Raw genomic sequence first — 27,097 nt, 5'->3', positions numbered from 1 at the left:
AAAATTATATTACTTTTAGATTTTTTTAAACAAATTTTTTTAAAAAAATAAAAATCAATGATAATTCAATAGTTACTTTCCAGCTTTTTACTAACAATATTTAGGAAGAATTATGACAAATTGAAATCTATATATTTGTATGAAATTTAAAAATAATTTAAAACTTATAGTAATTTAATTTCATAATAAACATATGATAATAAAATAAAGTTATTTCAATCTTACAATATTATAAACTAAAATTATGGATAAGTAATAAATTATTCATTATAAGAAAAATATAATTATATCATCACTTATATACATACATATATATATATATGTATATTTTTTATATTTCTATATTTATATAGAGGAATATAATGATAGGACGGGTCCACTAAATCATGGGACAGATCCCGGACCCGCATGATGGGGTCTAAACCCATCCGCAAGGGCAAGTAATACGGGATCGGGTGCCATTTCTGATGAAAAAATGTACTTGAGTATTGAATCTTATGAATTTTCTCTATCCGCCTATGATTCTCTTGTGATTTATAACACGTTTATCAGCACGATGTTGTAACCAATTGAGATAGAAAACAAATTTCATTATGATGATTGTCTTGAAGCAATACTCAATTTTATATTGCTTCTAAGGGGGGTGTCTGTTGGTGGAGTAGGTAAGCTATTGAGATCGGTTGTATGTGTAAAAAGGGATGAATACACAATTTTAAAATATTTTAAAGACATTTTCAAATAAAAAAACTTGTCTTGTTAGTGTTAGCTAAACAAGACTATTTTTCTCATTCAAAAATGGTTGAACCAAAAAGATTGTGGGGACAAACGGTACAAATATTTTGTTGATAATATTATACATAAAAGTTGGAAGGTAAACTCCTTCTAGGTCTTCCCTCTTCCACTTAGGAAAGAATCACTAGAAGACTTTGGTTTATACCAAATTTTTATACAACCCACTACAACTTTATGACTTATCCTTTGCCTTAGTCGGAACTCCCGCCACAAATGAAGACAAAACATCTCAACACCAATACAGATAAAAGTAAGAAAGAATGAATGGATCCAAAGATTCAAACTGGCAAGAAAATCTTTAACGGTCCAAGATGAGAAATTGAAAGATTGACTCTAAGACCTTGATGATATTTAATGATATGATATTTAGACTTATATGCATGGGCTTTTTGAGCAGTGTAGATGTTTGGAAATAGCAAGTGCTCAAAATATGCAAGCTTGATAATGTGCGTAGATCAAAGTTTTAGTTATTTTTAAGCTTGTTAGAATCCACTATATATAGGCATCAATACCAACGTTTGATTGTATTCTTCATTAAATGCTTGAGTAAAGTAAAGATATCACCTTTCACCATAACTCTTTGTCCTTGCTTCAATAAATTCTAGACAAAACCCTTTCCCAAAATGGATGAGAGCGGTTACTGCAACTGATAAATTAGTCTGTCCGCAGGTACAATTTTTGGTAAATATTTGAAGACTTGAGTATTGAGAATTTAATGACATCCATTTGTCTGCTCTTGAAGTGTGACTTTTTCTTCCATGGATATAGATGTTGATGAATCAATTTAACGACAAAAAATTCCAACGGAAATATCTTCAACATCTCATCGGTTTTGAGCAGGTAGACCAGTCAGTGGTCACTACAACAAATATGCTAATTAACCACACTAAAAAGACAACGGTTTTATACACAAACTGTTGTCTTTTGACTTTTAACAACGGTTTTTACAAAAACCGTTGTCGTTGGCCTTATTTAAATGAAAGAAGACAACAATTTTTTAAAAATCGTTGTCTTATATGTGTAAAAGACAACGGTTTTAAAAACCGTTGTCTATGAGCGGGTTTTTTAGGCCTATGACAACGGTTTTAATTAACTGTTGTCTATGTGCATTTTTTTGAAGCTCTACGACAACGGTTTTTTTTACCGTTGTCTTTTTTTATTGTTTTATGTAGTGTAAGACAACACTTTTGTCTAAACCGTTGTCCTTTATTATAATTTTTTTAAAAAAATTATTTTAAAAAAACCTGATAACTTACGTATTTAACACATTTACCTACAAGCTTCCTTAACAGAACAAAGAACAAAAGAAATAAAAGGAAATCCAAACCCTAGCCGCAATCCATCGCCCCTTCGACCCAGCTTTGCTCCGGCACCATACTCGCCGATCGATCACCGGAAATAGGTCGTCCGACCTCCATTCAGTTAGGATCCCTACTGTGCGTGTCTCGAAGCCATGTTCGTGGTTGATTCTGCACCAGGTGACTGCCCTTATCCTTTATTAGCCATTTTGGGTTGATTAGAAGTGTTTTAGCTTGGAATCAAAGTTTAGGAAACCATTCTGAAACATTCCACTCTTTTTAACTCGTTTCAGCCGTGTTTGGATATATTCTGGTGAGCATTGGGGCTGCTCTAACTCCGGAGAAAACAATTAGAGTAAGTAACGGGTATTTATTTTTTGTTGTTGTGGTGTTTCTTTGTCTTTTTTTGTTAAATTCGCTGAGGTTTATCTAAGAATGAGAATGAAATTTGGTAACGTAAACGAGGAGCTAATAAAAATAAATTGTAATATATATATATGTTTTAAAAATTATGGTGATAAAAATCTATTGATTCTACATAAAGACATTTGCGGCTCACAAGATTTGAAGTGCATCCTTATGATTTACTTGTCTGCTTCTGCACTATAAATAATTTGCAGGCAAATTGGCATAAAGACATTTCCTAGGCAGTTGCTGAAATCTCTTTTGGCCATTGTTTTGGCAGTTGAGCACCACTGGTGAAGAGGTCGTAGAGATTGATAATATCAACATTAATTTGGCTTCCTTAATCGCCTCCGGTGAGCTTCTTATAAACCATACTTGGTCCATATACAAAAAAAATAAATTAAAATAAACAAATCATCAAGCTTCCAAGAATTTGAAACTTCATAAATGTGAGGTTCATGAATTCCACACATCTTGATATATGATTCAACTTGCAAGCATATCAATCAACACAAGTTAGAGCTAACTTGTAACTTACTCTTCCGTTTTGCAGTTGACAAGAATGATATCGACCGCCAAAGCATCTTATGTGGTCGTTGCGAATGCATTCAAGAAGTTGGCTGCACTAGCCGGATTAGTTCAACAGCTGAAGGGGCTTTGAAGATCGAGAACTCGACAGTGGCGAGACACAACCATCAGTCCGACTGTGTGTAAAGGATGGAATGTAAGAAAAATAAAGAAGATACATGATTAGGATTTAGGATACATATTGGCACCCATGTATACTCTCTCGGGGTGGGGAGGGGGGAGGGTATGGCTAGTTGGCATAAGTTGAGGTAGCAGATTTTAATTACCATGTTCTTGTGATCTAGCTAGCTAGATAGGACTTGATATTTAACTTATTATTTATATACAGGAAACACTCCATTCTACTTCATATATTATATTAATACTTGTAAGTTTTGGTAAGTTTTGGTTTGGCATTTTCTGTGCTAATTTTCAGGTAAAAAATGGTGGCCGCTGGAATTTTCTACTTTTGCAGTGTTATTCGCTGAGAAAAGGCGATACATTGTGCTTCAATTTGTGTACATGGCTTCGTATTGCTTTATCTTTTTATTTTTAACCTTGTTGAGGACTTGAAAGATTATTTTATCGTCACCTTTAGCTTTGCCTTGTGTGACTTTTCTCTTTAAACTTGGAAAATATAAGATAGTTCTGAATCTGATCTCATTTTCTTAGAGATGTCTTTGGAGGCGTAGAGTGTTACAAGAACTCAAGTTTCATCCTCCAACCAATTCACCATGTCAACATGTTTGAGTTACTAATACGGAGATTCTTGGTCTTTTGCTTTTGGAATATTGTTAAACATTGGTGCTCTCCCAGTTTCTATTATGCTGCTAAATTGTTTGCTGGATGTGGCCTGAATCTTGTTAAGCATTGGTGCTCTGCTCTCCTCAGTGATTTTTTCTTACACTTTACATCATAGAGTGATTGTGTACTGTAGGTTGTTACTTGTGGCAGTGTACCTCTCGAAACTTCATTTCAGAGGGTGCCAAGATGTGTATATACTTCCTGTGAATTGTATGAATACAGAGGTTGCGGCGGAAAACCAAGGAACACTAAACAACCTTTTTTCTCATGGGGATGCATACATTCAGAGGTGAGTTGTGAATAATGCGGATTTATGGGTATATATGATCATCAATTCTTTAATGAATGATTTCTTCACCGAATAGATTCTACTCCATCTAGTAGTTTGCATTAATTCCTACCTCATATTTCACTGTCATAATGTGCGAGCTCCACTTTCTCAATTTTTTGGTGAACCATTTTTTAATATTATTCTTGCTAGAGTTAATGTAGTGTTTACGCATCATGTGACTAATTTGATCTAAATTTTATGTACTATTTTTTGGGTCAAATATTGTTATATTATTAGTTTAATCCAACTGTTGAAATTCTTAAATGAAAAAGAGTTATTGTGCACACACACATATTTAAAATAATAGGAACTTTAGAACTGCTAGCTTAAATTAATTTTCTCATGGGATTGTAACCATTCTCAAATATTATCACTATGCGCAAAATTATGTGAAAAAGTTAATATCTGAAAAATTTACAAAAATAATAATAATAATAAAGACATTGGTGAATTTATAGTAATTTGACCATCAAGTAACTTGTTTCCTTGTTTTCTTTTTTCTTATATTTCCAGGAAGGGGTTTGATGAGGTTTACATTTTCACCGAGAATCCGGAACTTGAACCGTGATTGATGTATATATATATTTTTCTAGGAAGGTGTTTGATGAGGTATGTATCTATTTCCACCCAGTGGAGCTTCTGATGTTCTTCGATTTCCCCATCTCCAAGTCTTTTTTCGTGGAATCCATCGTCCCCAAACTCAAGGAATCGTTGCTCCAGACGCTCAAGCATTTCATGCGACTTTCTGGGATTATCGTCCATCCTCTGGATTCCAGCAGGCCCTATTCGAGATTCGTGGTGGGAGACTCTGTGTCGCTTACCATAGCCGAATGCATGAAAGACTTCAATCACCTCACCGGGAACCACCCTCGAGTTGCCGACGAGTTGTACGCCTGTGTTCCGAATCTCCCGCCGGCTACTCATTCGACGGATGCTGTGGTTTTCCCTGTGTTAGCTGTGCAGGTGACACTGTTCCCAGACCATGGAATCTGCCTGGGTTTCTCCAATCACCACGCCATCGGAGACTCCAGCTCGATTGTTCCTTTCATGAAAGCCTGGGCTTCGGTCAACAAATTCGGAATTGAGGGTTTGGCCTTTGTTTTGATTTGTTTAGTATCATTTTGTTTCTTGAGTTTAGGTACCAGCCTATTCATTCTTTTATGTCGTTACCTTTTTCTTTATACTTATTATTATGCTAACTTTGCTAATTGCTATCTTGCAGCTCCTCTTGTCATCCTGGAAAAGATCTATGCTACCAGGGATCTCTGGTATTCTAGCAGGTTCCTTGTACCTCTCAAATGTGTTCCATACACGTATAATGAAGGTAGTGCATAATTTATGCTTGCATTTTATGGCTACTTCGAGATTACATTTTCCTCAATAAAATTTGGCATCCTTGTTCCGTGAAAAATATGTTAAATGGGCCTTCCAAATGCTAGCATGGTGAAATAGTGATATTGAAACATTGCATAATTATTGACTCGTATAATATATTAATGGTGGTAAGTGGTGGTTTCAAATTTCAGATATGGTTGATGAAATAATATGTGTAGGTGTTGTCCTGTAAAATACTTTTAGGCCTCGACACCAAGTTAGTATTAATATATTTCGTTTTTTTATCCAACATTTTGGTTAGTGATTGAAGGTGTTGGAATTGGTTGGAAATGCTGTGTGTGATAACAAGAACAGGATAATCTCGAGACACTTGCTGTTGGCCATGAGCCATGAGGAACAATGAGGAGCTCGGGAAATTGCTGCAAGTTGTATATTTGATGTTTGAATGTTCCGATTTGTATTGAATTAGAATTCTAATTTTGAGTGATTTGTAATACTAAAAAATTATATATTAAATTTTATTTTTGAAATTTTAAATTTTGGTTTATTTATAATATTGAAATTTGTATATATTTTTTAATTTTTTTTTTGTTTTTTATATGGAAAACAACAACGGATAAAATCCGTTGTCGTAGGGGTCTAAAACTGTTGTAACTGATGGTATTGTTAAAAGCACGCCCCTACGACAACGAATAAAATCCGTTGTCGTTTCTATCAAAGACAACGGATTCGCCCCTAACGATAACGAATAAAATCCGTTGTCGTATATGCACCTACGACAACGGGTCGTAGGTGCGTACTTTTAACAACACCCTCAGTTACAACAGTTTTTAACCCCCTACGACAACAGATAAAATCCGTTGTCTTTTTGCGTTTTTCTTGTAGTGGGTTGAGATGTCTTAGTGTTTAAAACCACATCCTTGACTTCTTTGAATAAGACCAATAACTGGTTTGGGCTAAATAAACTGTTCTCACTGGTTGAACTTGTTGAACTACTTGAAATGGTTCTGACTGGTTTAGCTTGTTCGGACTAGTTCTTTTGAGTAGTTGGCAGCCTTGACTGGTTAGAATGTAACGTCCCAAAAGTTCTTTTGAAACGTTACTCAAACATTCATATTTAAAAACATTGCGGAAGAAAAATTTGCGGAAGTAATATCCTCTTCATAAAATAAAATAATTTAAAAGTGCAACATAAATAACGAAAAATAAATTCTTCAAAACTTTACCAATCATGGCCATCAAAAGAAAATGCTGAAACTTATTTTTCATCTCATCAAAACAAAATATTGTGCATAATAAAATTGTTTTCATAACAAGGCGCTCATGCATCTCTTGCCGACCCGACCGTCTGCTCCTTTTCATTCCCTGACTCCATAATCATCAATAAACTCATCGATAACATCATTACCAAAAAAATGCATATATATCTCATATGGAAAAACTTGGAACTCAATGCAGGGCCATAAATAAACATAACATAAAACTTATCATTTTTGTGTGACTAGTTACATGTAATTGTGATAATCACATCATATTAGAACATGGGGTTACCGTGATCATGGTCATTGAACAACCAACATATAGATGTACCATCCCTAATAGCCTTGATCAATATGCGCACCGAATACCGTCCATACTGGCCTTAGCTAATAGACGCACCATCTCTGTATCGACCATACTAGTCTTGGCCAATATGCGCTCTTTCATACCGTCCATACTGGCTTTGGCCAATATGCGCTCTTTCATACCATCCATATTGCCTTGACTAGTATGCTTACCATCTCTTTCTTTACCGTCCATACTGGTTTTGGTTGATATGCGCACCGAATACCGTCTATACCAACTTTAACCACTATGCGTATCTTTATTATTTCATATTCATAAACTTTCATAGAACACTCGTGCATGCATAAAACAATGATAGAACCATTAGTGCTTAAAATACTTCCTAACATTTCATGATTTTCATAAAAAATAGTGTTCATGAAGGTTGAAACACAAACATGCATTACATGGTATAATCGGTCCACGTGAGTCGTTCCGTCCATCCCGGGCATCGAAAACTTGAAACTTTTCCATAAGCATTCTTAAAAATACTTAAAATAAATTAAAATATCATAAACATAATTTTTAGGAACCAAAAACATAAAAAATGTGGTGGGAAATGTGAACCTACTGCGCAGGGCGCCACTCGGCCAACAGTGCGGGCGCGCCCTCAAAAGGGTAGTCATAGAAATATCTGAGTCTCGTACCCGCATCTGATGGTATCTAGATCTCAGATCTATCTTGAAGTAGACAGAAGCGGGCGCGCTGCCACCACAAATCCGCCTTTTTTTTTCGTACTTTTTCGACCCTTTTTCAAATCCTAAAACATTTTGGAACATTTTTCCATCAAAAATACCATCCAACACAAATGAAACTTCAAAAGATTCGAACCAAAAACAACCAAACCATTTAAATATTTGAACGAAAAATCATCCTTCAAATTTTCAACCCAAATTTTGTTTTCTTGACTTCAATCATTTAAATCTCAATAAAAACTATAAGAAAAACGGCAAACGACAATGCTTTTTCTGCGTTGTTATTGTCATGAAAAAGTGTTGTCGTAGCCAGTATTGTGAAAGACCACGGTCAAAGACAACACGAAAAAGCGTTGTCGTTTTGAGCAAAGACAATGCATAAAAAACGTTGTGATATTTGAAAAAGACAACGATTTTTCCGTGTTTTCTTTTTTAGCAACAACAACGCTTTTTATGCGTTGTCTTTAAGCGGACTTTTTACAACACAGCCATTTACAACGCTTTTTCACAACGTTTTTAAAAGCGTTGTGTTTTTCAAAGAGAACGCTTAAACCACCTATGAAAACGTTTAAAAAAACGTTGTCTTTTCTCAAATAAAAAACAAAAAAAAAATAAAAATTTAATTCCCAAATTTTCAATATTATAAATCACTCAATATTCAAAGTTTTTGAAAATTAAATCTAATATACAATATTTCAATATTATAAATCATTCAAATATAACAAAAATTGTTGGAGAACGCGGCGATCAGATCAATCATGATTGATACCCGGTGCAGCGAAAGTTTAAAAATTTTATATGGAACGATTCCATAATGGGTATCGACCTTACGATTAAATTGTGTGTGTAAAAATTAAATAACGATTATAAAATTTTTACCTTTAATCTCGAATCGAGATTTTGGACACCAACAGATTGCTCTGCTCTTGTTGTATATCCCTGGAACTGATGGACGAACTGTTCTTCAATCAGGTCCACGAACGGATATTTAATCCCTCTGATAGATTGCACTAGAAAATCTATCAGAAGTTTCTACGAAGAGATTAACGAATTTGATCCGTTAAACCAGACTGCAAATTCAAAATTCACAGGCTGGGTTTTTCGAGCAGAGAGGGAGAAGGGGGCGGCGGCCACTAGGTCTCAAAACCCTAGTTAATTTCGAAAATTATGCCTGTTGTGTTTTATTTCTGTACTGCAATAACTTATTTATAATGTAGGCCACTAACAGCTTAGGGCCCATTAGTCATAAGTTCAAGCCCGACAAGCAAAGCCCGCATGTTCAGAAATTAATATAAAATTCATCGTGACTCCGATTGATAAACCGATTTCACCAATGTGCACAGAAACCATTTCTGCACCTTTTAAAGTCAAGATAAATTTTTCTGAATCCGAATTCAGTGGTTTCCAAAAATGTCCATCCCTATGTCATTTTAGGAAATCTTACTCCTCTACTCATAATTAAGAAGTCCAACTTCTTTGTTCATTAAATTTAACTCTTTAAATTTAACTATCTCAACGGGGATTAAAAATCCATTACTCTGTGTGACCCTCAATGGTTCAGGGATACAGCTAGCCGTGGGCTCACAACTCCTTGTGACTCGGAACAACAATTTCCGACTTGCCCATCGAATCATGGTAAGAGCGCCTAGCAACATCGCCCCATGATTCCCTAGGTATCACTGATAGTGCCTACAAGAACCAATAGATTTTGGTTAGCGTACAGTACGGTCCCTTCATCCATATATCCCGATCGAATCAACAACCATTGGTATATCGAGAGTCGTTCGAGATTCGATAACTATGCAATACATCTTGAAGATCAAATAGTGACATCGCATGTGCTACTAAGAAACCATTTCTTAAATCACATCATGTACTCTGGCCAGAGATTCGTCACACTAATATCTCCTCAGATCGCATAGGATATCCACACTCGCAAGTATGTGGTGAATCCTTGACAACAAAGCATCGACTCCTATATATGTTGTAACTGTACCCAATCCCGACACCTGATGACCCAATAGAGTCGGTAAACGAGTCAAAGCACAGTACTAGCATATAGAGTCTCAATGATGTTTCAAGTAGTAAGGACTAATGGTGTACAACCAAAACCGCGGACTTTATCCACTCGATAAGTGATAACCACTTGAAAAGTCCGGATAGGGTAGTTCGATCATTCATCATATGAATATCCATTTGCATGCTTCGAACATCTCTATGTTCCTTACCAATGAAACGTGGTACTCTGCATCGCAAATGCAAGTCTCAAACTCGAGCGATCCTTATCCTTATTATCGGACGGCTCAATCGACTAGGAACAGTTTAGAATATACAGTGACTATAAGATGTGTTTCATGATAGACATCCCCATGTTCTACCACATCTTACATACACTATAGTATATTCAAGGTCTTTATCAAAACAACAATAGTATATCACAATATAACAATATGGAGAAAGATAAAGTCATTGCCATTTATAAAAGTGTAAATTATATTAAACAAAAGATTGTTTATACAAAGAGTCATCAAAGCCCTTAGCCACAAGTTGGCTCACTAGGCACCCACTCTTTCAAAAATCATTAAAATATAACAAATAATCGAATTCTTCGTGTTCATATCGGCCATGCGCTATGCTTTCTGCTTCAAATCGGAGTCGGCGATCAGACCAACTCTTAGAATGCTAAATCCATTTGGAGGACCGGGAATGTGCTGAACAATAGCAACAAACAAGAATAAAACCACGAGAAAAGTTTAACTTGATTGAGTTAGTAAGAACTTAAAAAAACACTATAATACTCCTTTCAAAGTTTCACAACCACCGTGATCAATGACTTCATAACTACAGTGTGGAGTCAACTTGTTGCGAAAGAAAAACATCATGCCATTTCATGAATAATATATGCAACTTATCAATATTTATTTATCCAAACCTTATATTTAATCTCATAAGCCATACAGAATGAAAAATCATATGAAACACATCAAAACATGTCTACTGGCTGATTCAAAACCTGTCTATTGGCTGATTCAAAACAAGGCAAAGATTTCTCATGAGAGAAATACAGTAGTTCTGTCTGCATGTTTCTTAGAGGAACGAAATACAATATTCACTTTTTTCAAATAAATTATATATATGGAGCTGAATCGAATGCTACAAGCATAAACCATCTGTTACCTCTCGGGAATGACAGAGGCTTCCTCCATTCTTTTATAGCCTTCCTTATATCTGCCGCTTTCCATGTTGCATACTTCTGTTTCTGCTCAAGTTGTAGGAGAGGTGAAACAGAGAGAAAATGGGAAGAAAAATAAAAAACATACAGTAGAATAAATCTGCACGATAAAGTGTCTGAAACGCAATGCTTGTCAATAACTTATAATGTAGATTTAGGAATGCAGTGGGAAACTTACATCGGAAAACGACCACGAATCCAAGTCATTCCTTTTGCCTCCAATTTTTAGTGATGTATAGCTTTGGCTAATCTCCTATTTCATGTCGAGTCCACATTGGTTTTCAAAATCGAGTCACCAATTGTTGATTCATAACATCTTCAAAGCACACATTCAGAGCTTAGCCATATAACAACATAAATCATAATCTCTCAAACTTCCTAGAAACTTGCTTTCCTGGTTTCATTACTATTGAGAAAAGCATCTAAGAGGAAGATCAATATAATATGTTTAACGAGAACTAGAGCAACAAGGCAGCAAAAATATTCTAAAAATTGTTGACAAATGGGAAATGACCAGAATCCTTGTAAGCCAGATGACTATTCCGGAGTGACGAGTGCACTGGTTTCCCATCATTAGTAGTAATATTTGTAAAAAAGGACCTTCTCGAGTAAACTAACTTCACTGGTTTTGGTTACACAAAATTTAAGAGTTTTTTCTTTCTGTGTTATGCATGCACAATAAATAGAATATAAAACACACTTAACTCCTTGAGAAAGTAACATTTCAATCTGATAAGAAAGGTAAAAAGTTTTTATCAGCATAGCTATGAAGCTACTCTCTATAAAAATATATAAACAACTCGCTGTTAAATGAGAGAGAAAAACATCAGAAATTTGAAAAAAAAAATTGCTAAGTTGTTCGGACCCCTAGCTGGGGACAACTACAAACCTGCTGTTTGAATATGCCTTTCAGCTTTTGAGGCTGAGCTAACAAGAGATTTTGATAGTAACTTTAGCTTATCAACCTACACAGTGAAGACGAGAACATTAGAGATAAAATCGAGAGGCATTTAATCTGTGCTACCAGAATCATTGAGATATAGCAGCATCTCCTAGGTGATATTGAAGCCAGAGTTTAAACTAATATATGCACGCGCATATTTCCAATAAAATTGTCAGACCTCAATAAAATTTTTCCATATCAAGGAAAATAAAAAAACTAGTGTATCACTCAACTAATATATGATCGTGCATATTTCCAAGCCAATAAAATAATGAGGTTGACAGTTGACTCATACCTTTAGCCAAGGAGGACGCAAAAATTGCGTGAAGCAAAATTTTTTATCGAAACTTGAAAAAAAACACAAAAAGCTTGAGGGGAGAAAGGAAACTACTGGACATGAGAATCTGCAAAGACGTTATTAAACCAGCAACAGATGTAAGTGCGGCCTTCCAACAGCCGAAGTAAAAAAACCAACAAGGAAATATGGAGGAAACTCTAATACAAGGATAAAATAAAATACCGAAGGTGATTCTCCTGAGAAAGACTATAAAAACCATATGCTACACAGAAAGCATACCTGGTCAGGCTGAGAAACATAAAAAATGCCAACAAGCATATGGCATAGATATGTACTGGATTGAGCTGATTTCATTTACTCGTTACAAAGCTTGGGATATGCAAAGTATAAAAAGTTTATTACATCATGCAATTATAGTCATGGGTAGTGTTAAAAAACATATGTTTCTCCTAACCCTTGGGAAATTGAATCATTAAAAACACAGAACAATGGTTTGGCTAAACTGTTTCAAAATGTCGATTTAGACTTCCTTAACATCATTGTTTAGAGGGAAATTGTTAGGGCCTTGGAGGATCACTCAAAGCCCAATGTCAAATTTGTATATAAGTATGTTTATTAAATACTCTATAAGTCTTACTTGAAGTAGAATACCCGAGAAAGATGCCCTTGTCAAACTTGGCATCAAAATTACTAAGATTGTCCTTACAATTATTAAGAATATAACATTTTGATCCGAAAGCCCAAAAATATGAAATTTTGGGCTTTCTCCCTCTCCATAATTCATATGGAGTTTTCTTGAGAATTGATCTTATTGATACACTATTGATGATGTAACATGAAGTGTTCATTGTTTCAGCCCAAAAATATTTTGGTAGAGAGTGTTCAAATATCATGGTCCTCGCAATCTCCACAAGTGTCCTATTTTTCCTCTCAACGACACAATTTTGTTGAGGAGTCCTATTGAGCCGATTCCTTCAATTACTCCTTTGTTGTTGTCTCCAAATGTGATAGTTCTTTTCTTCTTTGGTTTGACTGATTGGAGTAGCTCCCTGTTCCCCGTCATATATCTAGAACATACACAGTCTAGATACCATATACTAGGGAGAAGAGTTTTCCTATTTCCCTGAAAAAATTGTTTTTGGTACCCCTGAGTTCTTTTGGGTCCACAGTTTTTATAAAAGAGAAATATAAAATAGATTTCTAAGAGTTCAGTCTCTCATAGCAGTATCATCGACATTTTTCAAGGGTGCTCCCAGTAGTAGGTAGGGCTAAGGCCTCTTTAAAAACCTATTTCCTTAGACAAAGCAACATTCATCAGGGAGACCAGTTGCAAGTCAAGGCAGTTTAAACCGGTCTATGAAGAACTCCTTTAGATCATGTTCCCATAATGCCAACTCATGAGTTGTTAAGTACTCTTAGGCCTCCATTTCATATAGCTCTTTTTGTCATATTGATATTTTAAAGATCTACATTTATATCTAGCATGACCAATTTTACAGCAGTAAGAACATGTAGGGGGTGATCTCATTTTAGCTTTAGCAATAAGGCTAGTGAAGTCCATAGATTTCTTACCATACCCTATTACACCTTTATCAAAGCTACATTTCTGCATGCTTAGTAGATTATTCAATTTATTACTAATGACATTGAATTTATCAAATGATTTTTCTAAGTGAGCTATATCATCTTTTAATCTTAGGTTTTCATGCTCCTTAGATTCTAATTCATTTTTAAGATTTCTATTTTCTTTTCTAAGGGATTTAGTCATGTCAAACATAAGTTTATATGCATGTATTAATTTATAGTAGGAAGGTACCTCATCATTGTCGTCGGAGATGGTGTCATCATCCCTAGCCATGAGTCATATGTTGGCTTCCTCCTCATCATCATCACTATCGCTCCAAGTGGCTATGAGGGCTTTCTTTTTTTCCTTTGTCAATCTTCTTCTTGAGAGGGCATTCATTTGCATAGTGCCCTTGCTGTTGACAGTTGTAACATGTCACTTCCTTATCCAGATTCTTTTCCTTTTTGAATTTGTTTCCTCGCATAAATGTTTTGAATTTCCTTGCGAATAGTGCCATGTCATCATCATCTTCTTCTTCAACTTGGCTGAATAAGGCAATCCTCTTTGCCTTGATCTTCTCATCCTCCTTCTTTACTTCCTTCCTTGTAGATAATTCCAAATCATGAGTTTTTAGGGTCCCATGGAGTTGATCTAGATTGTAGGAAGCGTGTGTCACATTTGTTAGACTCAATGATGGCCGTTCTCTTTTTATCCCACTCCTTGGGTAGGGCGCGAAGAGCTCTCCTTCAAACTTGTTTGGATGTATATTGTTCTCCAAGTTGGGCTAGCTCGTTGATAATTTGGGTGAGCCTCCGGAACATTGTATCCACATCTTCATTGGGATCCATCTCAAATGTCTCGTATTTGAGTTGTAGAAGAACAATATTCGTTTCTTTGACTTGGTTTGTTCCCTCGTGGAATATCTCCAATTTGTCCCATATTTATTTTGCAGAGGAGCACATCGAGATCAGGTTGTACTCGTTCATATCTAAAGAAAAATGCAAAATATTCATAGCTTTAGCATTTTGAGAAATTAATTTCATATCCTCTTTTGAAAAGTCATTCATTCCCTTAGGAACTTCAATCCCATCAACTATTTTCATAGGTGTATAGAGACCTTTCATTGTCACTTTCCAAAGATCATAATCTACGGATTTGATATATAGGGACATTCGATTTTTATAATATCCATAGTTTATGCCATTGAAAAGAGCAGGACGATTGGTTGATTGCCCTTGAGCATAATCACTTGCTAAATTTGCCATTTGAACCTTTTGAGAATTTTTCAAAAGTATGTCTCTGATACCACTTGTTAGAACCTAATGGGGGGATTTATGTTTTATTGGCAACTTTATCAATTTAAAGTGAGTATGCAAGTACGCAAGCAAAAAACTATAAAAACAATCAAAATAAATACAATAAATAAATGCGATAAGTAAATAAAGCGATAAAGAGATATGATATGTTTATGAAAGTTCAATGATAAATCGTCTACGTCTCCCCTTCTTGGTTAAGGTCGATTAACCAAGGATCCACTAGCACTTTGAAAGCTCGAACAACAACATGATCACCGAATCTCTTGGCCTTTATGGCTCCAAGGATAGCAAATACAACTCGAAACACTTGGCCTTAAGGACTCCAAGAATAGCCTCACAACTTGAAACAAATTGTAAGGGCCGGGATGATTTGATTTAACCCGAAAATATTTAATTTTAATCCAAAAATATTTAATTTGAAAATTTTGGAGTTTAGATTTAAATTCTAATATTTTTAAATTATTTAGGATTGAAATTGAATTAAAAAGAGGGTCGAGGACTGAATCGCAATTTATGAAGTTTTGAGGGATTAAAGTGTAAATTCTGAAATTTGACTTGGAAAAATGTGTTTTAAATGGACATCAACGTGTAAAGCATCATTTTTTCAGAAAGTTATCAGCAAGAACCGAGACTCCTTATTCACTTGGAATTTCATCTTCAATCCTTCATATCTCACAATCCGGTTATCCGATTTCAATTCCGGACATAGCATTGCGATCCTTTTGCTACGAGCTTTGATTTGGTTTATGTTTTCTTGTGTTCCAGAAGTTTTTGAAAAATGAATGTTGGGAGAAATCAGAATCAAGCATGAATATGTGTTTTTGAGTTTCTATGCGTTACCGTATCGAAGTCGGATTGAAGAACGGATATCCTTTGAAATTGTTATGATTTTCCAGCCATAGTTCAAACCCTTGAATCTTTGATATGCTGAGATTTTGATGTATGATTGCTGATAAATGATGGCTTTGAAGTGTATGTGATGGTTAGTAATGATATAAATGAAGTTCGGTTACCGTTTTTGTTGTCGTTATGCCGCCGGTTCGAAATAGCTAGACTTGTGATATTTTGATTGAGCTTGACATTGATTGAGTTATTTATGATCTATTAAGTTTGCGATCACTTCAATTGACAGATTGATAAGAAGTTGACGAGCTCGGGAATTCTGTATGTGAATCGGTTAAGAAGTGAACAAGGTTTGAAGTTGTTTTTGTATTGAAGATTGAGTTGTGAGTTTGAATAGATTTTGATATGAGTTTTGTTGTAGATTGTCAAGACTTGAAGCATCTACAAGTCAAAATAAACGAAAGGTATAAGATGACAACGATAGAAAGGGATTTTAATACTCGAGCTAGAGAATTCTTAAGTTGTCCCGTGAAATCACATACTTGTTTACTTATATGTTCTTGTTTTTGAATTTGACTTGTTGATCCATCACAGGTAGTGGATATTTATATTATAACTAAAGTTATATTTTCGTCGTATCAAATATGACTGTCGAAAATTGATCCATCCATGGTTTAGATATGAATCTTGAGGCCTGGAGCGACTTTAAACCTCAATCCAAGATTAGATATGAGTCTTGAGGCCTGGAGCGGCTTTAAATCTCAACACCAAGATTTTATTCAAATCTTGAGGCCTGGAGCGGCTTCAAATCTCAACGAACGAAGCTCTTTTACGACTTATGCCATTTATTTTTGTATCATGAAGTTGAGATACGTTAATCTTGCATGTATATGCTTTTTATACTAAAAATTATATTCTGACCAGATGTTTTCGGCTGTTGTCTTATTTTGTATGTGCATGAAAATAGGAGGGGTTGGAACGGGTCAAATACAATCTTAAGAGAAGATGATCGAGAGACTTAGCACGTGGTGTTTCGGGTTGTAGCAGAAATTATGAACTTAGATCTTTATCATGCTATGATAGAAGTGAGGAACTTGTTATAGTTGGAAGAAGACATGTTGAACTTATGTGTAGTTGGTTTTGATATATTCTCGACTTCTAGTTTGATGTAACTAAAGCTTGTAATTAAGTTTGAAACTTGAGTTGTAAGTTAATGCATGTTTTTGATTTGAATTAACATGTTTTAGAACCAAAAGAGCATGTTTGGGAAGAGATCAAAGGGTCAAGAATGAGCTGCAAAAACACAGGGTATGAATCTGCCTAGGACAGGCCCGACCTACACTTTATGGCAGCTCGAGCGCAGCCCTAAAAATCCCAACCCAAGGGTTGGGTAAAATGGGGCGCCCGAGCGGCCAAAAAGACCGCTCGAGCGCACCCCTTGTTAAAAAAAATAAATAAAAAAAATTTCTTGATTTCTTTAGTTGTGATCCTTTGTTCATTAATCATGTTTAGATACTAATTGTCCCAATAATGAGATTAGCAGCCCGAGGCCTCACAACAGGTGGTGTCAAAGCGAAGTTAGTCCTTGGACTGAGATAGATGAGCGGGGTAGATCGAGTCTGATTGATTTATTTTTCTCGCATGGAATTGAGTTTCTTATTTGATTATATGATTATTTTTATGCGAGTATGTTTGTAGCGACCCGATCCGGATCCACTACGTAATCAGAGTTAAGAGCATAATTAAGCATGCATTAAATCAAATTGCTACAGAAGACTAAATACAAGTAGACCGATAGAATACAACCGGCTAATCAAACTTGATTTATACAACCCAATCGAATTACTTTAAATAAAACCTACAGCTAATTCTGCTGTCTTCAAGGTCACTGGCTACTCCAGGCTCCTGGTGCTCAATCCTGCACCTATACCTGCCCCATCGAATAGGGTATCCAGATATACAGAAAATACTGGATGTGAGCTCTAAGCTCAATACGAAAGCACGGATAAACATACAAATATGATGCATGCAAATGACCGGGTATCCATATCTGGGATAACTGTATACAAACTGCTCAAACTGGCGCCTGGGATATAAGCTCGTCACATCGGGGTAGCTAACCACTGTGTGCGACCACTCATTCCCGAATCCTGGACGCGGACCGCGAAGTCCTCGAGGTATCAGTACCTAAGGGTACTTGATATCAAACGTCCTAACAGGGCTGAGCAACCCTAACTGGCTCATCTCGAAAGATATACAGATGTACAGGCACAAGATGATATGCACATGCCGCATAACAATAATAACATGCAAACACATAAATGCAACATATAAGTATGTATATCCGCTGGCAATCTCAGTTAGTACTTACGTACCTTTCTAAGTCAGTCCTAGTAGTTCCACTCTAGGTTCCAAGCCTATCATCAAGTCTACAATGCAAATACCCATGCATCATTCAATAAGTGCTAAAAGCCTTAACTAAGCTATTGCATACTCCTAAATAATTAAAGGAGACCATAGCTATACCTGCGTCCGTCGTCAGCCCACTGATGGCGACTATCCCGCAACTAGGGCACTCCCCTGCCGCAAATTCACAGCCTCGAACACGGCTCTACAACACGAGCGCTGCTCCGCTACTATGTCAGACACTGTCTGACTATACTAAAATATGTTCCCTACTCCAACTCTAAAATAAGAGTACCCAAAGCCCTAAAATAGAGCCACTAGGGTGAAGGAAAGGAACTCGAAATTGGCAAGAAATGAATGCCTCGGACCTTATATTTATAGGCATCGATCGGAACCTCCGATCCTCGATCGGAACTTCCGATCCTTGTTCGGAACCTCCGATCCTGCCATCGGAGCTTCCGAACATCCTTATCTATCACATGTCAATATCTCACTGGTTGACTTCGGATAGGGCGATCGGAGCTTCCAATCCCGATCGGAGTTTCCGATCCTGCCACACGTCATGCATGACGTTATATCGATCGGAGCTTCCGATCCTGATAGGAGCTTCCGATCTCACCTTCGGAGCTTCCGATCCTTCAGATACCAAATTGGTTTAATTAACATAATTAATCTCTTAATTACCAATTTCGGTTACGGGGTACTACATTCTCCCCCACTTAAGATAATTCATCCTCGAAAATAGATCTTAAGTACCGAATGCAATACAAGGTACAGAAACATTCCTTATTCAAATCAAACATTACAACCGAATACAACTCAGAACTGAAATCAAAACAACTCAGGATGGTCTTCACGCATCCTTTCTTCAAGTTCCCAAGTAGCTTCCTCAGTGCCTCGGCGCTGCCACTGAACTAAAACCAAAGGAATGACTTTGTTCCGTAATAACCTTATCCTTATAATCCAGGATACGAATAGGTTTCTCAGCATAGGTCAAATCCTTGCTCACTTGAACCTCAGACCACTGCAGAATATGAGACTCATCCGCCACATACCGTCGCAACAGTGATACGTGGAACACGTCGTGAATACTGGAAAGATGCGGTGGCAAAGCTAGTCGATAAGTGAAATCGCCAATGTTCTCCGAGATCTCAAACGGACCGATAAACCCGGGAGACAACTTGCCTTTAAGACTAAATCTGAGAATCTTACGAAAAAGTGGCATTCTCAAAAATACTGTCTCCCCCACTTCTTTCTAGAAGAATGGAGTACGACAAGTCGCCCGTACAACGCCTCAACTAGTCCTCCCAATGCTACGATGGTACCTATTGTTGTACGCGAACTTAATCAATGACAACTGATCTGGCTAAACTGAAACAAAAATCCATAGTACACGCCCAAAACATGTCCTCCAAGGTATGGATAGCGCTCTCCATCTGACCATCTGTCTCTGGATGATATTCAGTATTTAAACTGAAAGCAGTGCTCGTAGCACGCTGGACACTCCCCCAGAATATGAAAGTAAACCTGGGTCTCGATCGCTGACAATGCCCACCGGCATCCATGAAGTAGAACGATCTTTTGGATGTATAACCGAGCCTTACGATCAATAGAGTGCTCTCGACTGCTCTTCGAATACCCACTGTTCCTACGAACCTTATCAGTGATAGTTCCTCGTCAAGTATACCACTTGATACCGACTATCCCTCTTGCTAGAATCAGTTCGTACTAACGAGAAGACCAGATACAACCAACCTGTATCTCCACTGGTCTAACACTGACATCAAATCCCAGAGGTAACCGCAAGTGTTAACCAATCGATTCCCACTTGACGTCCTGCCACAGATAACAACCAATCCCGAAAGTTCCTAGCATCGACAGACTTACATTCCGTACTTATTTTCTTCGATGCTGACTAATATTCTCAAAGAATGTCACCGCTATAATGCTGAACACATAGATGGGACCGCAACATCTACAACATTAGTAGTCTAGATTAAAGATCACCACTATCTCGTCACTCGAGATATCAATTGAATTCGCAACACTGGTTATCCAACCATAGATAACAATCCCAAGTCACACTTGACTTGCTACCAAGATGAACAAAACTAGTTCACCTCAACCCTTCGTGCAATCCATGACACATGCGGTAAAACAACGAATTTACCCGATAGATCTCGGTCGATCCCAACACCTCAATGGCATAGCACATCAGAACGTACTGGGAAATCACCGACAACAATCTCACTAGACTCTGAACACAGTCTCAGCTGTCGTATCATCCCACGAACAAACAAGTGATATCGGCCTGCTAATGCTCATTGAATCCCGCAACATTCGTCGAATCACAATTTAACGAAAATCCTCCGAGAAAACTGCTGGAAATGCCTAAACAAGTATTCGGCTAACAGTTCCCAAAACTGTAATCCAATAGCATGGAACAATTCTATTTCCAAAACTGGGTCAACCATTGCTAATACCAAGCAATGTTTAGATCAATTACGTCTTCTCTTACCATTGATAACTTTTACCCGAGTTATCGAACTAGCCATGACTTACCAAAGTCAAAACATGCAATCACCTCCCGTGATCTATCGAACTTGAAAGTCCAAACGACTGCACTCCGAAAATCTCAACCACCCGAGAATCCTGAATGCAAATAATTTTCTTACTGTTCCGAGACATTTACTTAAAGGATCCAAACTCATAAGCACGACGGCTTATAGTATCGTCCCAAGTATCTCTCGGTTCATGATATCTTAATTACTGATCTGCTCAACCAATCGACCTCGTCGATAAGTTGTGACTATCACACAACTTGTCAGTACCAACCAAATTATGGCAACCATCCGCCAGGTCTTGGTCATTTGAAATCTCACATGGCTCGATCAATAATCATGATCTCACGGCCATACGTCCGCATATCCCCAAATACTTGGAATCAAAAGAATCACAGCTAATTCAACTCACCTATCTCTGACAAAGTCAGACAATAGCTATTAGTAGTCTCCAGTACCAATCTTGCATCGATACTGACTCACTACCAACTGTCGCGAAACTTGCTCCTGATAACTATATCTTTGCTAAGACTGCAACAAATCGAGACTGAGGTTACTTGCCGCGGTGTCCCACCTGAAATCACCACCAAGTGTACACTGGCATAAATCACGCTATCCTCACGCCTCAAATAGTCATGTACAATCCTTAGCGTCGGATATAATCTATCACTGAAGGAAACCATTAATGCTGAAAACTTACTCATCTCCGAGTCAAATGTTTCAGGAATTTCACCAACCAAACTCCTGGATAGCCCCTATCACAAGAGCATCCAAACCCCGACTAGATCCACTAGTTTAGCAGTATCCAATAGACTAAAACTATCTGTTCAGAGTACGTACTCGTCAAGGAAAATCCCTCCAAGACTGGTCCTTGTGACAAAACTGCAAACCAATATCTCTGACGACAGTCAGACGATATCTAAACCGCTGACATCTAACCAAGCATCCAATCCAATGTCATACCCCGCCGTGACTGTTACCAAAACTCTAGACTAAGTAGCCTTCCCACCGCCAAATCCTGAAGCACGAAGGCTTCCAGGCATTCTCCGAAGTACGAAAGACTCCCAGAGTAACACTGGCATAGGGTCGCGCTCCATCATGTCTAGTCATGGTCCTAGTCCACAACTCTTGGTATATACCCGACTTGGTATCCCAATGAAATCCCATCATCACGAAGTCTCAACCTATGCAGGTGAATCAGACTACTATCCTAAGAAAACAACTTAGAACAAAAAATCAAAATTTCCAAACAAGATCGATATTTCCATGCTCCCAGATGAATTACCTCATCAATGGCACTAACTCAGTCAAACGAGTAATTAGGTCAGCCTTAGGAAGACACCTAGACTAACCCCATGTCAATCCGTTACCGTTGACTTACTCAAAATCCATGAGCTATCCTAGTTGATTAGTCAACTAATTCCAAGCCAAACTTAGTAACATTACTTGTAATCAAACACGAATCTTTAAATAAGTAAAACATGTATCATTACTTCAAGTTATGTACAATTTCCTTTATTACAATCCCATGTAATACATATAGTATTCAAAATACAACAAAATGTACATCCAATAACTTGAACTGATACAACCAATTTTTGATGATTCATTACAACTGAAATACTGTTTACAAATACATCAATACAGTATTTAAAGTCGTCGAACTTGTCTTCACTCCTTGAGCATGAAGCTTCCAATCGACACATGTATCGATACAAGCATACTTCCGTCCAAGTCTCTCTACCTGTTCTCCAGTGAAGAACTCCGGAGAAATGGCACGTGATAGCTAACCAGCTATGCTCTGCGTCAGTGCATGTCAGTCGACTTCTTCTGCTCATGATCTACCATCAGCGTTCTTCTTGTATCTAAATCATGCTTTTGAACATGAAGTTTTCCGTATGCCTACCAAAAGCATCGATACAAGCATACCGACAAAACCATGTTCTGCACGAGGTTAAAGACCTCACTCTCGAAACCTGTCATGTTTTAGGCACTCGAGGCATTCTCTGGTGAAGGTCTATCTGACAATCTCTCCAACTACGAGTGGAGAATCTTCAAGGACTGGAACCAAATGGATTACTAAACACCATTCGTTCCAAAAAGCCCTCAGAGGTATCTGACGCGATATAACCGATCTTCTCTTCCAGTCTTCCCTGGCTGGAATCCATATGTTCTTCGATCAACATCCCAATGCATCGAATGATGAACCATCCACAGCAGTCAGTCTATCTATCGATATGCTACTACTGGTGTTCTCATCACTGTTGCATTCCTTATAGTAAAAACTTCTGCCGCAAACCTTGGCACTGAAGAACCAAATCTTCTTTCGCTAGCCTCAATCAATCCTACAAGGATAATCAAGAGGTCTTATTATCAATTTCCTAAGTCCCTTGCATGCAGTTGCTCTGATACCATAAATGTAGCGACCCGACCCGGATCCACTACCTAATCAGAGTTAAGAGCATAATTAAGCATGCATTAAATCAAATTGTTGCGGAAGACTAAATACAAGTAGACCGACAGAATACAACCGGCTAATCAAACTTGATTTATACAACCCAATCGAATTACTTTAAATAAAACCTACAGCTAATTCTGCTGTCTTCAAGGTCACTGGCTACTCCAGGCTCCTGGTGCTCAATCCTGCACCTATACCTGCCCCATCGAATAGGGTATCCAGATACACAGAAAATACTTGACGTGAGCTCTAAGCTCAATAAAAAAGCACGGATAAACATACAAATATGATGCATGCAAATGACCGGGTATCCATATCTGGGATAACTGTATACAAACTGCTCAAACTGGCGCCTGGGATATAAGATCGTCACATCGGGGTAGCTAACCACTGTGTGCGACCACTCATTCCCGAATCCCGGATGTTGACCGTGGAGTCCTCGAAGTATCAATACCTAAGGGTACTCGATATCAAACGTGAAAGAGTGGGTGCCCGGTGAGCCAACTTGTGGCTAAGGGCTTTGATGACTCTTTGTATAAACAATCTTTTGTTTAATATAATTTACACTTTTATTAATGGCAATGACTTTATCTTTCTTCATATTGTTATATTGTGATATACTATTGTTGTTTTGATAAAGACCTTGAATATACTATAGTGTATGTAAGATGTGGTAGCACATGGGGATGGCTATCATGAAACACATCTTATAGTCACTGTATATTCTAAACTGTTCCTAGCCGATTGAGCCGTCCGATAATAAGGATAAGGATCGCTCGAGTTTGAGACTAGCATTTGCGATGCAGAGTACCACGTTTCATTGGTAAGGAACATAGAGATGTTCAAAGCATGCAAATGGATATTCATATGATGAATGATCGAATTACCCTATCCGGACTTTCCAAGTGGTTATCACTTATCGAGTGGATAAAGTCCGCGGTTTTGGTTGTACACCATTAGTCCTTACTACTTGAAACATCATTGAGACTCTATATGCTAGTACTGTGCTTTGACTCGTTTACCGACTCTATTGGGGTCATCAGGTGTCGGGATTGGGTACAGTTACAACACATATAGGAGTCGATGCTTTGTTGTCAAGGATTCACCACATACTTGCGAGTGTGGATATCCTATGCGATCTGAGAAGATATTAGTGTGACGAATCTCTGGCCAGAGTACATGATGTGTTTTAAGAAATGGTTTCTTAGTAGCACATGCGATGTCACTATTTGATCTTCAAGATGTATTGCATAGTTATCGAATCTCGAATGACTCTCGATTTACCAATGGTTGTTGATTCGATCGGGATATATGGATGAAGGGACTGTTGGAGAACGCGGCGATCAAATCAATTAGGATTGATACCCGGTGCAGCGGAAATTTAAAATTTTTGTATGGAACGATTCCATAATAGGTATCAACCTTACGATTAAATTGTGTGTGTGTAAAAATTAAATAAAGATTATAAATTTTTACCTCAATCTCGAATCGAGATTTTGGACACCAACAGATTGCTCTGCTCTTGTTGTATATCCCTGGAACTGATGGACGAACTGTTCTTCAATCAGGTCCACGAACGGATATTTAATCCCTCTGATAGATTGCACTAGAAAATCTATCAGAAGTTTCTACGAAGAGATTAACGAATTTGATCCGTTAAACCAGACTGCAATTCAAAATTCACAGACTGGATTTTACCGAGCAGAGGGGAGAGGGGGTCGGCCACTTCAGAGAGAAAAATAGGGGTTTTTCGAAAATTGTGACCTTGGTATGTCTAATTTCTGTACTGCAATAACTTATTTATAATGTAGGCCACTAACAGCTTAGGGCCCATTAGTCATAAGTTCAAGCCCGACAAGCAAAGCCCGCATGTTCAGAAATTAATATAAAATTCATCGTGACTCCGATTGATAAACCGATTTCACCAATGTGCACAGAAACCATTTCTGCACCTTTTAAAGTCAAGATAAATTTTTCTGAATCCGAATTCAGTGGTTTCCAAAAATGTCCATCCCTATGTCATTTTAGGAAATCTTACTCCTCTACTCATAATTAAGAAGTCCAACTTCTTTGTTCATTAAATTTAACTCTTTAAATTTAACTATCTCAACGGGGATTAAAAATCCATTACTCTGTGTGACCCTCAATGGTTCAGGGATACAGCTAGTCGTGGGCTCACAACTCCTTGTGACTCGGAACAACAATTTCCGACTTGCCCAACGAATCATGGTATGAGCGCCTAGCAACATCGCCCCATGATTCCCTAGGTATCACTGATAGTGCCTGCAAGAACCAATAGATTTTGGTTAGCGTACAGTACGGTCCCTTCATCCATATATCCCGATCGAATCAACAACCATTGGTATATCGAGAGTCGTTCGAGATTCGATAACTATGCAATACATCTTGAAGATCAAATAGTGACATCGCATGTGCTACTAAGAAACCATTTCTTAAACCACATCATGTACTCTGGCCAGAGATTCGTCACACTAATATCTCCTCAGATCGCATAGGATATCCACACTCGCAAGTATGTGGTGAATCCTTGACAACAAAGCATCGACTCCTATATGTGTTGTAACTGTACCCAATCCCGACACCTGATGACCCCAATAGAGTCGGTAAACGAGTCAAAGCACAGTACTAGCATATAGAGTCTCAATGATGTTTCAAGTAGTAAGGACTAATGGTGTACAACCAAAACCGCGGACTTTATCCACTCGATAAGTGATAACCACTTGGAAAGTCCGGATAGGGTAGTTCGATCATTCATCATATGAATATCCATTTGCATGCTTTGAACATCTCTATGTTCCTTACCAATGAAACGTGGTACTCTGCATCGCAAATGCTAGTCTCAAACTCGAGCGATCCTTATCCTTATTATCGGACGGCTCAATCGACTAGGAACAGTTTAGAATATACAGTGACTATAAGATGTGTTTCATGATAGACATCTCCATGTTCTACCACATCTTACATACACTATAGTATATTCAAGGTCTTTATCAAAACAACAATAGTATATCACAATATAACAATATGAAGAAAGATAAAGTCATTGCCATTAATAAAAATGTAAATTATATTAAACAAAAGATTGTTTATACAAAGAGTCATCAAAGCCCTTAGCCACAAGTTGGCTCACCGGGCACCCACTCTTTCAGGGACCGTACTGTACGCTAACCAAAATCTATTGGTTCTTGCAGGCACTATCAGTGATACCTAGGAAATCATGGGGCGATGTTGCTAGACGCTCTTACCATGATTCGATGGGCAAGTCGGAAATTGTTGTTCCGAGTCACAAGGAGTTGTGAGCCCACGGCTAGCTGTATCCCTGAACCATTGAGGGTCACACAGAGTAATGGATTTTTAATCCCCATTGAGATAGTTAAATTTAAAGAGTTAAATTTAATGAACAAAGAAGTTGGACTTCTTATTTAAGAGTAGAGGAGTAAGATTTCCTAAAATGACATAGGGATGGGCATTTTTGGAAATCACTGAATTCAGATTCAGAAAAATTTATCTTGACTTTAAAAGGTGCAGAAATGGTTTCTGTGCACATTGGTGAAATCGGTTTATCAATCGGAGTCATGATGAATTTTATATTAATTTCTGAATATGCGGGCTTTGCTTGTTGG

General features: G+C 37.4%; 1 protein-coding gene across 3 annotated transcripts; it reads left to right on the top strand.

Annotated features, from left to right (window-relative positions):
- The first annotated feature begins 4,731 nt into the window (after positions 1–4,731).
- Positions 4,732–6,008, top strand: LOC140867664 (malonyl-coenzyme:anthocyanin 5-O-glucoside-6'''-O-malonyltransferase-like). 3 transcript variants are annotated; one of them, XM_073272716.1, is made up of 3 exons: positions 4,732–5,284; positions 5,420–5,521; positions 5,834–6,008. In XM_073272716.1, exons 1-3 carry the CDS (start codon positions 4,840–4,842, stop codon positions 5,872–5,874), a joined length of 588 nt encoding a protein of 195 aa, XP_073128817.1. In that variant the 5' UTR covers positions 4,732–4,839; the 3' UTR covers positions 5,875–6,008. The 3 variants fall into 3 exon arrangements, with proteins under 3 accessions (XP_073128817.1, XP_073128815.1, XP_073128816.1); XM_073272714.1 differs by having other exon boundaries at positions 4,732–5,335; XM_073272715.1 differs by having other exon boundaries at positions 4,732–5,335; positions 5,420–5,524; positions 5,843–6,008.
- The last annotated feature ends 21,089 nt before the right edge of the window (positions 6,009–27,097 follow it).

Source organism: Henckelia pumila, chromosome 4, assembly GCF_033568475.1.
Source record: "Henckelia pumila isolate YLH828 chromosome 4, ASM3356847v2, whole genome shotgun sequence".
Taxonomy (NCBI): domain Eukaryota; kingdom Viridiplantae; phylum Streptophyta; class Magnoliopsida; order Lamiales; family Gesneriaceae; genus Henckelia; species Henckelia pumila.
Note: the sequence above shows the minus strand (reverse complement) of the source record. Positions and strands in the feature narration are given on the sequence as shown.

Coding starts and splice junctions, on each gene's coding strand:
- LOC140867664 (XM_073272714.1), top strand. CDS start 4,840: ATGTTCTTCGATTTCCCCATCTCCAAGTCTTTTTTCGTGGAATCCATC. Junction 5,336..5,419: donor ATTTTGTTTCTTGAGTTTAG/GTACCAGCCTAT, acceptor GCTATCTTGCAG/CTCCTCTTGTCATCCTGGAA. Junction 5,522..5,833: donor TCCATACACGTATAATGAAG/GTAGTGCATAAT, acceptor CATTTTGGTTAG/TGATTGAAGGTGTTGGAATT.